A 17050-nucleotide genomic window follows, 5' to 3' on the forward strand; every position below is an offset into this window, starting at 1 on the left:
TGGATATTTCCGAGCCCAATTACCAGCTGTTTGTTGGATTCACCAAACAACCTCCTCTCCCTCCTCAGGCCTCTTCAACGAAAATATCAAAGCAGCATGGCTCAGTGGAAAGACCATGGGCTTTGGAGTCAGAGGTCATGGGTTCAAATCCCAGCTCTGCCAATTGTCAGCTGTGTGACTTTGGGCAAGTCACTTCACTTCTCTGTGCCTCAGTTACCTTGCCCAGAGCCCCCCCGGGACAACCCGATCACCTTGTAACCTCCCCAGTGCTTAGAACAATGCTTTGCACATAGTAAGTGCTTAATAAATGTCATTATTACTATTATTATTATTATTTCTATCTGGTCTCACAAACTCCCATGCGTTATGTGATGGAGAAAGAATCTGTTGGGAAAAGGCTGCCTGGAAAATGCTAGCGGCACAAGGGTTAATGTCTTAATTATTGAACAAAGGCTTTTTACCTTTTTCCCATAATTCCACAAGAAAGTTTGCAAGCTGCCCAACTTCTGCTCAAGTGAGCCCCTTTAATAATCCCAGATTTCTGCTTCTTAGCTCTTGGCCGATCTCCCTTTTCACAGATCACACGTTGATCTGGGGCCGAGAGATGCTGTGGCTCGTGGTCACTGGAGTTGGTAATAAGTAGGAATAATGGATGGGAAGGGGTATCTGACGTCATCGGAGTGAGAAAAACGGCACGCGGATCTCGTACAGCTCAAATCCTGTGGACGAAGGGGAAGGGGCTGGCTTACTAGGCCGAATCTCAAGTCAAAAACATGCGTGAGAAAAGCAACAAACTACACCGCGAGGACAGTTGACCACAATGACCACCAAGTTAGCATAGTTGCTGCACCGTGGGAGTTAAGGATGTACTGGAAAAAAGAAACAAACATTTCCGTCCGCAAAAAGGGGAAGGAAGGCCCATTATGAGGTGGGAAAAGCAAACCCATCTCCAAAACGGATGGCCTAAAAACGGCTACTGGGAGGGGAACTGCCCCTCTCTTTAATAACAGGGTCCACCAACGGCAAACACCAAGATAAGCTAGACCTTTTTATGATATTTGTTAAGTGCTTACTGTTTACCAGGCACTGTACTGACCGCTGGGGTAGATACCAGCTAATCAGGTTGGACACAATCCATGTCCCACAGGAGGCTCAGTCTTAAAAATCCCCATTTTACAGCTGAGGTAACTAAGGCACAGAGAAGATAAGTGACTTGCTCAAGGTCACACAGCAGACAAGTAGCAGAGCCCTGGTCCTCTATGAATTTGCTTGCTGAACACGAAGCACAGCTACAATTATTATTAGGCCTTGGTCTGCGAAGGATTTTTAATAGTTGAAAGCAGGCTAACACTACCTTTAGCCCACGAGGGGTGACGCTTTTATTAGTATAGTCCAGGGCTTAGTAGGAATGTTTGTCTAATGAATGCAGCTACTATATTTGAGCGCATGCCTGAATAAGCTACGTGTCGATTGAAACCTATCTATTTATAAGCACTTCTGAATGTTGTAAGAAATCGATCTGTAGTCCAGTGGTGTGGATTCCACCACTAAATTGAAGGCCCTTTTGGCCATTTTTACCAATGATCCCGCTCAAGGAGGAAGAGGAGGGGAACAGGGTGGTATCCATTTATAAATTTCATTCCTTAAATTTGGATGATAAAACGGCCATTCCCTCCCTAAGCCCTCATTTCCCCTATCTGCCCTTCCCTCTGCGTCAATTATGCCTTTGCCTGTGCACTCTTCAAGCACTTTGCTACCCACCAGAGCCCCACAGCCCTTATGTAAAATAGCCTTATACTCTGCTATTTTGCCTATCTGAAATTTATTTTACTGTCTGTATCCTCCTGTAATAATGATGATGGTGTCTGTTAACTGCTTACTGTGTGTCGGGCACTGTTCTAAGCACTGGGGTGGATACCAGTAAATCGGGCTGGACACAGTCCCTGTCCCAATTGGGGCTCACAGTCTCGGGTCCCCATTTTCCAGATGAGGTAACTGAGGCCAAGAGAAGTGAAGTGACTTGCCCAAGGTCACACAGCAGACAAGAGTCAGGATTAGAACCCATAACCTTCCAACTCCCAGGCCCACGCTCTATCTACTATGCCATGCTGTTTCTCGCAGACTGTAGGCTCCTTGAGGACAGGGATCATTTCTACCAATTTTGTTGCACTGCATTTTCCCAAGTGCCTAGTACAGTAAGCACTCAATACCAATGACTGATTATTATTGTTAATAATAATAATAATAATACTGGCATTTGTTAAGCATTAATTATGTACCAAGCACAGTACTAAACACTCGGGTGGATATAAGCAAATTGGGTTGGACACAGTCCCTGTCCCACATGGGACTCACAGTCTTAATCCACATTTTTTATAGATGAGGTAACTGAAGCACAGAGAAGTGAGGTAACCTGCCCAAGGTCACACAGCAGACAAGTGGCAGAGCAGGGATTAGAACTCAGGTCCTTCTGACTCCCAGGCCTGTGGAGCTGGTGGGAAGAATTCTGAATTCAGAGAAAGAAATGCTGCTTCATTCAATTATTCATCTGTCTGGGCAAGGTTTAGTTCTCAAAGTGGGCAGATCATTTTCCATAGTTTTACCCTTTTCACTGAGATCTTAAAATAACATGGAACAGCAAAGTTCTTTAATTCACGGAAATGTTTGAATTTTTAAACTTGAATCGTTATCACAAATGTGGGACCAAGTCTCACGGATATTTTAGAAGCAGCATGAACTGGCAACTCTTGAAATCACTGTCTGATGATGCTTGGCTTGTTCATGAGCGATTCCGCAATCCAGGAACTCTTGAGGACAGGGATCGCTCAATAAATATGATTGAATGAATTAATTAATACTAATAATGATAATAGTGGCATTTGATAAGTGTTTAGTATGTACCAAGCACTGTAAAGGAAAAGGAACACCAACAGGCAGGAAGGAGCCCAGAAGAACACTCCTATACCATTTCAAAGGGTAAGGAATAATAATAATAACGGTATTTGCTAAGCACTTACTATGTGCCAAGCACTGTTCTGAGCACTCGGGTAGATACAAAGTTAATAACATAATAATAATATTAATAATAATAATATATAATAATAATAATAATAATAATGGCATTTATTAAGCGCTTACTATGTGCATAGCACTGTTCTAAGCGCTGGGGAGGTTACCAGGTGATCAGGTTGTCCCACGTGGGGCTCACAGTCTTAATCCCCATTTTGCAGATGAGGTCACCGAGGCACAGAAACGTGAAGTGACTTGCCCAAAGTCACACAGCTGACAAGTGGCGGAGCCGGGATAGGAACCCAACGACCTCGGACTCCCAAGCCCGGGCTCTTTCCACTAAGCCACGCTGCTTCCATGTGTGTGCTCGCACACACACACACATACAAAATACATGCAAGATAAGAATGGCAGGGCAGTTGGTGGGAAGAATTCAGAGAAAGGGCCTTCCACAGGGAGTGAACATCTTCTCTCCATTCAGGCATTGGCGGGTCAATGCTAACGTGCATAAGCAATTACAGAACTGATTTGGCCTCATCTGCCATGCCCTTACGGTAGCAAAGACCAAAGTGAGAATGCATATGTGCTGGCACTTAAATGCACTGCGGTGAGGTAATAACCAAAGTCATCCCGAATTCAAATTTTTTGGCTTTTGCTGCTAGTTACACCCTTGTTGTTACTACCATTCCGGAATCTGTTTTTCAATTTCTAACACAAATACTTATATAAGTAGTTAGGGCCGGCCATTAATAAGTCAATCCATTCTGTTCAGTTCTTAGTAAGTCCTGGGTTACCCGATGTAGGATCCCAGGAGGATTTAATAATAATAATAATAATAATAATGGCATTTATTAAGCGCTTACTATGTGCATAGCACTGTTCTAAGCGCTGGGGAGGTTACCAGGTGATCAGGTTGTCCCACGGGGGGGCTTACAGTCTTAATCCCCAGCTGAGGTAACTGAGGCCCAGAGAAGTGAAGTGACTTGTCCAAACTCACACAGCTGACAATTGGCGGAGCCGGGATTTGAACCCGTGACCTCTGACTCCAAAGCTCGTGCTCTTTCCGCTGAGCCACGCTGCTTCTCCTGCCGACTGCTCAGACGGACATCGCCAACGGCGGCCGTTGGGTTCCGATCCCCTCCGGCGTCTGGAACCAAGTCTTGAAAGGGACGACGTGTTTTCCTGCCGAGTGGGTAGGGGGTCGGGGCTGTTGACGTGCCAACTGGAGCTGCGGGTGGAGCCAGTTGCAAATGCAGGGGCAAAGCTTGGGTTCCGAGCAGAGGGATAGCTTTTGGATTCACCCCCTCCTTTTCCCTTCCTTGGTGACCACTCCATATTGGTTAGAAAGTATTTGCAGCGTGGCTCCGTGGAAAGAGCCCGGGCTTTGGAGTCAGAGGTCATCAATCAATCAATCAATCGTATTCATTGAGCGCTTACTGTGTGCAGAGCACTGTACTAAGGTCATGGGTTCAAATTCCGGCTCCGCCACTTGTCAGCTGTGTGACTTTGGGCAAGTCACCCTCACTTCTCTGTGCCTCATCTGTAAAATGGGGATTAAGACTATAAACCCCCCTGTGGGACAACCTGATCACCTTGTAACCTCCCCAGCACTTAGAACAGTGCTTTGCACATAGTAAGCACTTAATAAATGCCATCATTATTATTATTATTGTTGGGTGGAACCTTCTCAATCAATCGTATTTATTGCAGGCTTACTGAGTGTAGAGCACTGTCCTAACTGCTTTTAAACTATGTAAACAGACTTCCTAAGCTATGCTTCACAAGTGTTAATGAATGATTTCCTTTAGCTCTATGGAAAGCAAAACCACACTCATAGCTTTGAGGATCCAGAAATGCATTACTGCCCTAGTGTAGACCCGCCCCCAACCAGAGTGAAGTAGAGACAAAAAGGCTGCTACTCCGGGCCGTTACGGAGGCGGGAGATGCACTTGTTGGACTTCAGAAAAACTGGACATCAAGCTTATTGCTTCAAACCCATCTGGCTGACAATCTCTCAGAGATTATTATCTTGGGAGAAGTAGACAGGCTCTCCCTACCTAGGAAGGATTCAACACAGTGATGTTCGGAGCCACGTGCTCCAGCTCTTGGCATAAAACAAATCGGTTAAGCATTTTAGTAAACTCCGGGAGAGGTAATTTACAAGATAACCAGATAATAAATGTGTCTCTTTGCCTCCCTCCCTTTGTATCACTCTTTTGCCTTTCCTCTCCACAGGAACATGGAACACTGCCCAGTTTTACGTGCAGGAGTACCTAATATCCATTAGGAACCTTACTATCTAATCCTTTTGGTTCTCTTTCCCACATCTCCTTTCCCAGGTTTTCCTAGGAATTTGTGTTACTGAGTGGAGCTATTTGTCAAATGCACAGCAAAACAGATTGCCATTCTGGTGCACTGAATGGCTACATCGGGTTTTTAATAATAATAATAATGGTATTTATTAAGCGCTTACTATGTGCAAAGCACTGTTCTAAGCGCTGGGGAGGTTACAAAATGATCAGGTTGTCCCACGGGGGGCTCACAGTCATAATCCCCATTTTACAGATGAGGTAACTGAGGCCCAGAGAAGTTAAGTGACTTGCCCAAAGTCACACAGCTAATTGGAGGAGCCGGGATTTGAACCCACGACCTCTGACTCCAAAGCCCGTGCTCTTTTCCACTGAACCATGCTGCTTCCCCTACATCTACATCACATACCTCCAAGGGCAAAATTTCTTCATCATTAGTGACATCCTGGTATCACAATTCTGTATGCAAGCAGCAATTCCTCCTGTCATCCATACACATACACATACACACACACACACACACTCAGCCTAGAGGAATGGAGATAAATGGACAGTAGCGGATAATAATGATAACAATAATAATAATCATAATAATAATGATGTTATTTGTCAAGAGATTTCTATGTGCCAAGCATAGTACTAAGCACTGGGATAGACACAGGAGAATCAGGTCAGACATAGCCCTTGTTCCACATTAGATAATAATAATAATGATATGATGGCATTTATTAAGAGCTTACTATATGCAAAGCACCGTTCTAAGCTCTGGGGAGGATACAAGGTGATCAGGTTGTCCCACGTGGGGCTCCCAGTCTTAATCCCCATTTTACAGATGAGGTAACTGAGGCCCAGCGAAGGTGACTTGCCCAAAGTCACACAGCTGACAAGTGGCGGAGCCAACAGTTCTGAGAGAGAAAAGGTATTTAATCCCCATTTTACGAAAGAGGAAACTGAGGCACAGAGAAGTTTAGTGACTTACCCAAGGTCTCAAAGCAGGAAAGCAGTGGAACTGGAATTAGAACCTAGGTCCTCTGACTCCCAGACTCTTTCCACTAGGCCACGCTGCTTCTCAGAACGAGATTTAGAGATGAGGAGGCTAAACGTGAGCATTTAGATTTTGGAATCTCTCTGCTAGGACAATGATAACATTTTTCTTTGGAGTTTTTCTCCTGGAGTACCATTTCTGGCTATCTTTCCCCACAATAACCCTACTAGGTCATCCTCACTGGGGTCACTCACACATGCAATTAATCTATGCCCCCTTGCCCACTGAGAATTCTGCTGGAGCCCATTTTTCTTCTATTTACTTTCTTCAAAAATGAAATCACTGCCTCAACTCTAAGGCTGCCAAGCTTCTGTCCTTCTGACACAAACACAGCCTTTGAGAGGCACTGGCACCTCCAACACCAAATCCACTAAAATGGAAAAAAAAAATCATTTTTGGATCCCATGGCAGCCAATCTTGGTAACCTCACTGATAAATTCACAGACTCTAATTTTCTTTCCTGTCTGGAGTGAGCTTCTCCAGAGGATGATCCAACTACTTTTAAGAGAGCCAAACCTCCACCACAAAGCAAATGGAAATCTACTTTCAGGTTAGCTCTCATGATTTTTTTGTCTTTGATGTTAGATCATCTCTCCTTGTTTACCAAAGGGACTGCTTACCAATTCAGAGGATGGCGATTCATTTGGAAATTTAGGAGATTCCTCAGAATTGATTTTAGGTTACACAGATTAGTGCTGCGGGTGACTGGACTGGACCAGGTGAGACCACACAAATGGATACTATTTAGCTTACAGTGTTAAATGTTTTCATTCAAGGCAAGGGCACTGCACGCGGGAACTGCAACGATAATTTTAGGAGAGCCCACAACGCAACTCTGCCCTACTGATACAGCCTTCTTATTTTAGTCTCTCGGCCCAAATCTCACTCCACACCTAACAGCATCATTCTAATTTTCCCCAACTTTAATGGATACGGCCAACTGCTAGAGTCGATTTCAGTCTCTAGCCCTTGAGCGCCGATCCTAAAGAAATACTTGGGAAATGGCAAACTCTCTTCTTGCAGAAGGCCTAGATCTACCAGAGCAGGCAAAACACAGACTTTTAAAAAGTATTCCAAGGAGCTGAGGAGTCCCTGGAAAAGCCCAGAAGAAGGAAACATTGGACATGGTGAAGGTGTTTATTTTAAAGGGCGCTAGTTTTGTACTGCGTAGATCTACCACTGGAGACGGAGGAAGTTTAACAGATGATGGTCTTCAACTTTCCCACAAAATAACTTCTTGGGCAGCTCAGTACTGATTCCTCAGTTGGTTGCTCCTGTCTTGGAGCTCTGACAACAAACTCTCCATAGCCTTCACGTCGTCAGCTAAATCGCTGGAAACGTCACCGCTTTCTAGATCTGGAAAAAGTTGCTGAAAGGAGAAATACCAAAACACATCACCACGGTGTTATCATAATCGTCTCTTCACAATAATAATAATAGCTATGGTATTTGTTAAGCGCTTACTATGTGCCAAGCAGTGTTCTGAGCGCTGGGTTGGATACAGTGTAATCAGGTTGTCCCATGCGGGCTAACAGTCTTAATCCCCATTTTACAGATGAGGTAACTGAGGTACAGAGAAGTGAAGTGACTTGCCCAAGGTCACACCGCAGACGCGTGGCGGAGCCGAGATTAGAACCCATGACCTCTGACTCCCAAGCCCGGGCTCTTGCCATTAGGTCAGGCTGCTTCTCAATATACTCCACTTCACCTGTCCGCAAAAACCTCTTCACCCCGTGGCCTCGTTTTTGCCTTTCATGGATCCCTCTTCATCACCGGCCCCCTGGAACTGTCTTTCTAGAAAGCAACTCCTCTGCAACACAGCCTGAAGCAGCATGGCCTAGTGGAGAATATGGGCCTGGGAACCAGAAGGACATGGGTTCTAATCCCGGCTCTACCAATTGCTTGCTCTGTGACCTTGGGCAAGTCACTTCACTTCTCTCCATGGTTTAGTTGCTTAGACCACCTGTCTAGTAGATCCTGGGTTCACTCAATCAATCAATCAATCGTATTTATTGAGTGCTTACTGTGTGCAGAGCACTGGACTAAGCGCTTGGGAAGTACAAGTTGGCAACATATAGAGACAGTCAATCAGTCAATCAATCAATCATATTTATTGAGCACTTACTGTGTGCAGAGCACTGTACTAAGTGCTTGGGAAGTACAAGTTGGCAACATATAGAGACAGTCCCTACCCAACAGTGGGCTCACAGTCTAAAAGGGGGAGACAGAGAACAAAACCAAACATACTAACAAAATAAAATAAATAGAATAGATATGTACAAGTAAAATAAATAAAAAAATAGAGTAATAAATATGTACAGACATATATACATAAATACAGGTGCTGTGGGGAAGGGAAGGAGGTAAGATGGGGGAGATGGAGAGGGGGACGAGGGGGAGAGGAAGGAAGGGGCTCAGTCTGGGAAGGCCTCCTGGAGGAGGCGAGCTCTCAGTAGGGCCTTGAAGGGAGGAAGAGAGCTAGCTTGGCGGATGGGCAGAGGGAGGGCATTCCAGGCCCGGGGGATGACGTGGGCTGGGGGTCGATGGCGGGACAGGCGAGAATGAGGCCCGGTGAGGAGGAGGACAACTCTCTCCTCGACCCCCTCCAGTCTGGCTTCCGTCCCCTTCATTCCACGGAAACTGCCCTCTCAAAGGTCACCAATGACCTCCTGCTTGCCAAATCCAACGGCTCATATTCTGTCCTAATCCTCCTCGACCTCTCAGCTGCCTTTGACACTGTGGACCACCCCCTTCTCCTCAACACGCTATCTGACCTTGGCTTCACAGACTCCGTCCTCTCCTGGTTCTCCTCTTATCTCTCCGGTCGTTCTTTCTCAGTCTCTTTTGCAGGCTCCTCCTCCCCCTCCCATCCTCTTACTGTGGGGGTTCCCCAAGGTTCAGTGCTTGGTCCCCTTCTGTTCTCAATCTACACTCACTCCCTTGGTGACCTCATTCGCTCCCACGGCTTCAACTATCATCTCTACGCTGATGACACCCAGATCTCCATCTCTACCCCTGCTCTCTCCCCTCCCTCCAGGCTCGCATCTCCTCCTGCCTTCAGGACATCTCCATCTGGATGTCCGCCCGCCACCTAAAGCTCAACATGTCGAAGACTGAGCTCCTTGTCTTCCCTCCCAAACCTTGTCCTCTCCCTGACTTTCCCATCTCTATTGACGGCACTACCATCCTTCCCGTCTCACAAGCCCGCAACCTTGGTGTCATCCTGGACTCGGCTCTCTCATTCACCCCTCACATCCAAGCCGTCACCAAAACCTGCCGGTCTCAGCTCCGCAACATTGCCAAGATCCGCCCTTTCCTCTCCATCCAAACCGCTACCCTGCTCATTCAAGCTCTCATCCTATCCCGTCTGGACTACTGCACCAGCCTTCTCTCTGATCTCCCATCCTCGTGTCTCTCTCCACTTCAATCCATACTTCAAGCTGCTGCCCGGATTATCTTTGTCCAGAAACGCTCTGGGCATATTACTCCCCTCCTCAAAAATCTCCAGTGGCTACCAATCAATCTGCGCATCAGGCAGAAACTCCTCACCCTGGGCTTCAAGGCTGTCCATCCCCTCGCCCCCTCCTACCTCACCTCCCTTCTCTCCTTCTACTGCCCAGCCCGCAACCTCCGCTCCTCCACCGCTAATCTCCTCACCGTACCTCGTTCTCGCCTGTCCCGCCATCGACCCCCGGCCCACGTCACCCCCCGGGCCTGGAATGCCCTCCCTCTGCCCATCCGCCAAGCTAGCTCTCTTCCTCCCTTCAAGGCCCTGCTGAGAGCTCACCTCCTCCAGGAGGCCTTCCCAGACTGAGCCCCTTCCTTCCTCTCCCCCTCGTCCCCCTCTCCATCCCCCCGTCTTACTTCCTTCCCTTCCCCACAGCACCTGCATATATGTATATATGGTTGTACATATTTATTACTCTATTTATTTATTTATTTATTTATTTTACTTGTACATTTCTATCCTATTTATTTTATTCTGTTGGTACGTTTGGTTCTGTTCTCTGTCTCCCCCTTTTAGACTGTGAGCCCACTGTTGGGTAGGGACTGTCTCTATGTGTTGCCAATTTGTACTTCCCAAGCGCTTAGTACAGTGCTCTGCACATAGTAAGTGCTCAATAAATACGATTGATTGATTGATTGATTGATTGATTAGCGGTTCGAATGCCAAACCCTCCATGGTGTGATGGTTAGCACTCTGGACTCTGAATCCAGCAGCCCGAGTTCAAATTTCAGTGGGACTTTTAAATTTTCCTCTAGACTGTAAGCTTGTGTGGGCAGGGAAGTGCCTGATCATTGTTATATTGTACTCTCCCAAGCGCTTAATACAGTGCTCGGCACGCAATAAGTGCTCCATAAATATGAATGACTGACTGACTGACTTTTCTGTGTCTCAGTTTCCTAAGCCACAAAATGGGGATACCTATTCTCTCTCCTACTTATACTGTGAACCCCATGCAGGACAGGGACTGTAACTTGTAACCACCCCAGTGCTCAGTGCTCCATAAATATGAGTGTCTGACTGACTTTTCTGTGCCTCAGTTTCCTCAACCATGAAATGGGGATACCTATGCTCCCTCCTACTTATACTGTGAACCCCATGTGGGACAGGGACTGTAACTTGTAACTACCACAGTGCTCAGTACAGTGTCTGACAAAAAGAAAATGCTTAACAAATACCATAGAGAAAAATTAAAGTAAAAAACCACACCTCCCAAAAATGCAGTGGACCTGAAGAACCAGGGGGAAACTTTAGGCTGAGAGAGTGGTTGGGCTAGGTGATTCAGCCCTATTAGGTGTGTCTTTAGACTTGGCTTATTCCAGGAGTTGATTAGTTCACTGGTTTGTCTGAGCTGGAGGGGGAAGACTGAACATTGCCGAGGAAATCCAGTTTGCTTGGGCTTTGGACCCATCGATCCAACTGTCTCAACTTGAAGCTTTTTCAATAATGCAAGAGAGAAGACTCTTCCAGCAGCCCAACTTCGTTTGGGAGGACAATGTCTCTGGTGGAGTAAAAGAGGCATCTGTCTACTATTAAAGCTACATAATCAAAGACCCAAAATATGGAGCTTAAAATGGATTTTTTTTCCTCTTTCAGATGTCCCCCGGGCACCTCAGGAGAGAAAAATCTAACCCAGACGGTGACTGTTAGCCTTTCTGCAGATTCTTGGAAGATTTACAGTGACCTGGCAAAAGGATGTACGGCTGCACGATAATACAAATGCAACTCACATACGTGCAAGGTTTCATCACTATTGGAAGCTCAAGGTTCTAGTTTTATGGGCCAAGGGTTTGACTCTGGGTTAGGGGAGGTATTTTAAACAAAAAGCAGGTGGGGCATGATTGTAGGAGCAGGTAGCAATTCAGTGCGCTTCGCAGTTGTCTAGAAGACATTCCATTTTTTTTTATGGTATTAGTTAAGCGCTTACTATGTGCCAAGCACTGTACCAACTACTGGAGTAAATATAAGCTAATTACGTTGGAGACGGTCCCTGTCCCACACAGGGCTCCCAGCCTCGATCCTCATTTTACAGGTGATATAACCGAAGTACAGAGAAATGAAGTGACTTGGCCAAGGTCGAATAGCAGATGAGTGGCAGAATTGGGATTAGATCCTAGGTCATCATCATCATCAATCGAATTTATTGAGCGCTTACTGTGTGCAGAGGTCCTTCTGCCTCCGAGGCCCATACTCTATCCACTAGGCAATGCTGCTTCGAAAGAAGCATTTGGCCACTCGACACAGTTAACGAATGATAAATCTACTGCACATTACCTGAGGTTTAGCCTGAAGCAAAACGTCCATCTTTTCATATTATCATTCTACTCAGACAACTTTGCTATCCGGAGGAAGAAATTCATCTTGTAATTTAAAGATGTGAAAAGTTAACTTCAGCATAAAGATAACTTGTTTTCGGGAATTAGATAAAATTTCGAGTTTTATGGTGTTCTAGAAACAAACAGCACCTTAAGCTTAAATTTCTCAATTAGCATTAGTCTGGGGATGAAACCTTTGCATATTTTAATTTCTGTGGGAGCACTGGGGTGTTTGGGGCTCTGAATCAGCCGTTTTAGACACCCATGCAGTCACTGGGGGAATTTCACGGGCAGTGGTATCTTCTTAGAGTAAAAAGGGAAAAGGAAAATCATAGAAATCCATAATGTGTGGAATTCTAGTTTTGGGTTCTAATCCTGGCTCTGCCACTTACCTGCTGTGACCTTGGGCAAGTCACTTCACTTCTCTGTGCCTCGGTTCCCTCATCCGCAAGATGGGGATTCAATACCTGTTTGTCCTGCTTAGACTGTGAGCCCATTGTTGGGTAGGGACCGTCTCTATATGTTGCCGACTTGTACTTCCCAAGCACTTAGTCCAGTGCTCTGCACACAGTAAGCGCTCAATAAATACGATTGAATAAATGAATGAATGTGGGACCTGATTATCTGATATCTACCCCAGTGCTTAAAACGGTGCTTAGAGCATAATAAGCACTTAACAAATACATGATTATTATTATTATTCTTATCCTGTATTCCCTCTCATTTAGTTTTTCATTTTGCTTTTCTGATTTTACTTTCGTTTTGTGGGGAAGGAGCAACGGACGATGCAGAAGGAACTTTGTTGCATACCTATGGAAAGTAATAAATGTTAGACCTGAAAAACTAAGGGAGATAAAACCAAAAAAAAAAAAAGTCCCCCCCAAACACACACACACACCCTGCAAATGAAAGAAGAAAAAATGGTCTGATGCAAAGATTCTGGATGGTAATGGAAGGGAAAGGGTTAAGACAGGATATTGAGGTTTAAAGATTTTCCAACTGCATTTTCTTGTTGATGTGATTCCAACTCACCTTGGCTTTGGACAACAAACCACGCAGGTTTAGTCGAGATGATGAAAGCACCTGCACTGCCTCTTGGGGACTGGATTTACTTTCACTGCACTTCACTGCCACTGTTAAATGAAATATAGGGGGAAAATTAATCATTTCAGCTGTTTGAGAGTTTGCAGCATACAATAGCAAATTATCCCACAATAGTTAATAGCACCATAAATGACTCCAACACAATAAGAATGATAATAATAATAATAATAATGGCATTTATTAAGCGCTTACTATGTGCAAAGCACATAGCATAGCATGTTCTAAGCACTGGGGAGGTTACAAGGTGATCAGGTTGTCCCATGGGGGACTCACAGTCTTCATCCCCATTTTACAGATGAGGTAACTGAGGCCCAGAGAAGTGAAGTGACTTGCCCAAAGTCACACAGCTGACAACTGGCGGAGCCGGGACTTGAACCCATGAACTCTGACTCCAAAGCCCGGCCTCTTTCCACTGAGCCACGTTGCTTCTCCTAGAAAGAAACACATCGGTGTTTCTTTTATTTTTTAAAGCCATTTTACCATTTACCAAATACTAAAAGTTTGCAGTTCAGGAAAAGACAAGCCATAAACTACAATCTCCAGGAATGTAAAGGATCAGAAAAAAAAAAACCTGCTCCCATGAACAACTCCAATGTCTTGAAATCCGTGGAGCTACAGTAAACACAGAGCTCAACATCTGGGTGGGTCGTGTGTGTTATTGGATAGCCGTTCACTTACGTCTGCAAGTGGAAGGCAAACTGGGGATGGCAGGGAGAGAGGGGAAGCAGGATGGCCTAGAGGAACCAGCATGGGCCGGGGAATCAGAGGACCTGAGTTGCTGCTTTGGCTGCTGCGTGACTTTGGGCAAGTCACTTAAATTCTCTGGGCCTCAGTTTCCTCATCCTTAAATGGGGTTTCAATACCTGTTCTCCTCCTACTTAGACTGTGAGCCCCATGAGGGGCAAGGGCTGTGTCTGACCTCATTTCTGTAAGCTTAGTGCAGTGCAGGACACCCAGTAAGCACTTAACAAATACCATTAAAAAAAAACGAGGGAAGGAGGTGGGGAAGAAGATGGCAGTCCTAGCAGGATGACTAGCCCTGGTCTGGAGCTGACGTTGCCAACTTGTACTTCCCAAGCGCTTAGTACAGTGCTCTGCACACAGTAAGCGCTCAATAAATACGACTGACTGAATGAAAAGCACCTGTTTCAGCCCCTTCAGCCCCACAGAACCTACAGACATATCCACAATTTATGTATTTATTTTATGGTCTCTCTTCCCCTCTGGACGGTGAGTTCCTTGTGGGAAGGGAACATGTCCACCAACTCTATTGCGCTGTACTCTCCTAAACACTTAGTATGGTGCTCTGCACACAGTAAGTACCACTGATTGATTGCTGAAAGGCAGGAAACCTCTTAGTTTGAGTCCACCGCGGGAGTGGAGGACGCAGTGGCTTGCCCGAGCTAACAAACCACCAACCTCAGCTGAGAGAGATATTTTTTATTTCTAGTCGTTTGGGTTTTCTTGTTTGCCAGAGCCAGAAAGTCAAGGGTCTACTACATGTTGCCAAAAGTGATGCTCTTCCAATGAAGAACACACTAAGGCTTTAAATGATCAAGGATCCTGGCTCTTTCCCAGGGGCTAAAACTGTAGATGGGTCTAACCAGGGTTTTCTTGATTATTGACTGTCAGTGCGACACACAGAAATCACTTAAACTTCTCACCAGGCTGAAGAAAATCTTAAAAAATATTGAAACTCTAGAGACCTAGATTCCACATTTACAAGCCTCCGCATTATCAACACTGGCATATTGCAGGCAGGGAAGGGATTCTCATGTGGTCTGTGCCTCATCCCCTTCTCTTCCTTCTCCCTTCTCAGATCCGCAGCCCCAGACTCCTAGGTGGCTCTTCAGGTTGGGCCCCAGAGGGCCAGGATTCTAATCCCAGCTCTGCCAAATTGCCTGCTGTGTGACCTTGGAAAAGTCACTTCACTTCTCTGTGCCTCGGTTTCCTCAACTGTAAAATGGGGATTCAATCCTCCTCCCTCCAACCTATATTGTGAGCCCCATGTAGGACAGGGACTGTGTCCAACTTGACAATCTGGTAACCCCAGCGCTTAGAACAGTGATTGACATATAGGAAGCACTTAAATACCATAAGGAATATTGGGGTCCTTGGGGAAAATGGACTGGAGTATGAGGTGAATTTGGAATCAAGAGATAGATTGGGATCCCAGAGGGTGGGACTGTGAGCTATTTTGTTAATATATTTTGTTTTGTTCTCTGTCTCCCCCTTCTAGACTGTGAGCCTACTGTTGGGTAGGGACCGTCTCTATATGTTGCCAACTTGTACTTTCCAAGCGCTTAGAACAGTGCTCTGCACACAGTAAGTGCTCAATAAATACGACTGACTGACTGAATGAATATTATGGGAGAAGCCATGGCGGAAGCCGGAGGAGTGTGAAGAGGTCTGGATCACAGATCCTGAGGAAGCCCAGAGCTGGGAAGCGGGCAAGGCAATAATAACTATAATAATAACTGTGGTATTTGTAAAGCACTTACTATGTGCCAAGCGCTGTACTAAACGCTGGAGCAGATGCAAGATAATCAGGTTGGACACAATCCCTGTCCCGCAGGGAGCTCTCGGTCTAAGTAGGAGGGAAGGCAGGTTTGAATCTCCATTTTTATAGATGAAGTAACTGAGGCCCAGAGAAGCCAAATGACTTGTCCAAGGTCACACAGCAGGTTAAGTGGTAGAGCTGGGATTAGAATCCATACCCTCTGGCTTCGAGGCCCATGCTCTTTCCGTGAGGCATCAGAAAGGGTAGAGGATCTGAGGCCCAACCGAAAAGCCACGGGCCTAGATGTCCGGGAGAGGAGAAGGAAGAGAAGGGGACGCAGCTCAGGCCACGTGGGAATCCCAAGTGCGTGGCATGCGTCTCGGCTAGATAAGGAGTGACGCTGGTTATGACCAAAAGGTGAAAGTTTCAGAGGACACAATCTCGAACGGTATCTTCAGCGTTTCTCGGGACCGTCTGGCTAGTGGGAAAAACAAATACCTTCAGTATTCTGCAATGACCAGACACCAGTCCCACCGAAAGCTCCAAGGTAAGGCTTGGAACAGTTCAATTACTTGGTCAGTGTTTCCTTGTGACTAAACTGGGGAGTTGGAGAAACTTGAATACTCGTTGCTTAATCTCCAATGCTGCTGGACTGCTACAAAGGCTGCTAATAATTGATCATGATGATGATAAAAATATACTGATAATAATCAGCACGGCGGACTATCATCATCATCATCAATCGTATTTGTTGAGCGCTTACCGTGTGCAGACTAGTGGAACTAGTGGACTAGTGGACTAGGACTAGTGGAAAGAGCATGGGTTTGGGAGTCAGAAGACCTGGCCCAGCTCCACCTCTTGTCTGCTGTGTGACTTTGGGAAAGTCACTTCACTTCTCTGCGCCTCAGTTACCTCTTCTGTAAAATGGGGATTAAGACTGCGAGCCCCATGTGGGGCGTGGACAGTGTCCAGCCTGATAATCATGTAATCTTATAATAATTGCGGTTATTTGTTAAGCACTTAATAAGTGTTAAGTACTGTACTAAGCACTGGGGTAGATACAAGATAATCAGGTCCTACAGGCTAAGTACGAGGGAGACCAGATATTGAATCTCCATTTTCCAGATGAGGGAACTAAGACACAGAGAAGTTAAGTGACTTGCCCAAGGTCACACAGGTGACAAGATTAGAACTCAGGTCACCTGATTCCCAGGCCCATGCTCTTTCCACTAGACCACGCTGCTTCTCTTTCAACTTTTAAAA

General features: G+C 45.7%; 1 protein-coding gene across 1 annotated transcript in view; it reads right to left on the reverse strand.

Annotated features, from left to right (window-relative positions):
* Positions 1-7487: 7487 nt before the first annotated feature.
* TTC27 (tetratricopeptide repeat domain 27) overlaps positions 7488-17050 on the reverse strand; it is a 264277-nt gene continuing 254714 nt past the window's right edge. Inside the window, 2 exon segments of the mRNA XM_038747964.1 lie at positions 7488-7732; positions 13216-13316. Of these exon segments, the coding sequence (XP_038603892.1) occupies positions 7610-7732; positions 13216-13316 (224 nt within the window). The 3' untranslated portion in view covers positions 7488-7609.

Source organism: Tachyglossus aculeatus, chromosome 1, assembly GCF_015852505.1.
Source record: "Tachyglossus aculeatus isolate mTacAcu1 chromosome 1, mTacAcu1.pri, whole genome shotgun sequence".
Lineage (NCBI taxonomy): Eukaryota > Metazoa > Chordata > Mammalia > Monotremata > Tachyglossidae > Tachyglossus > Tachyglossus aculeatus.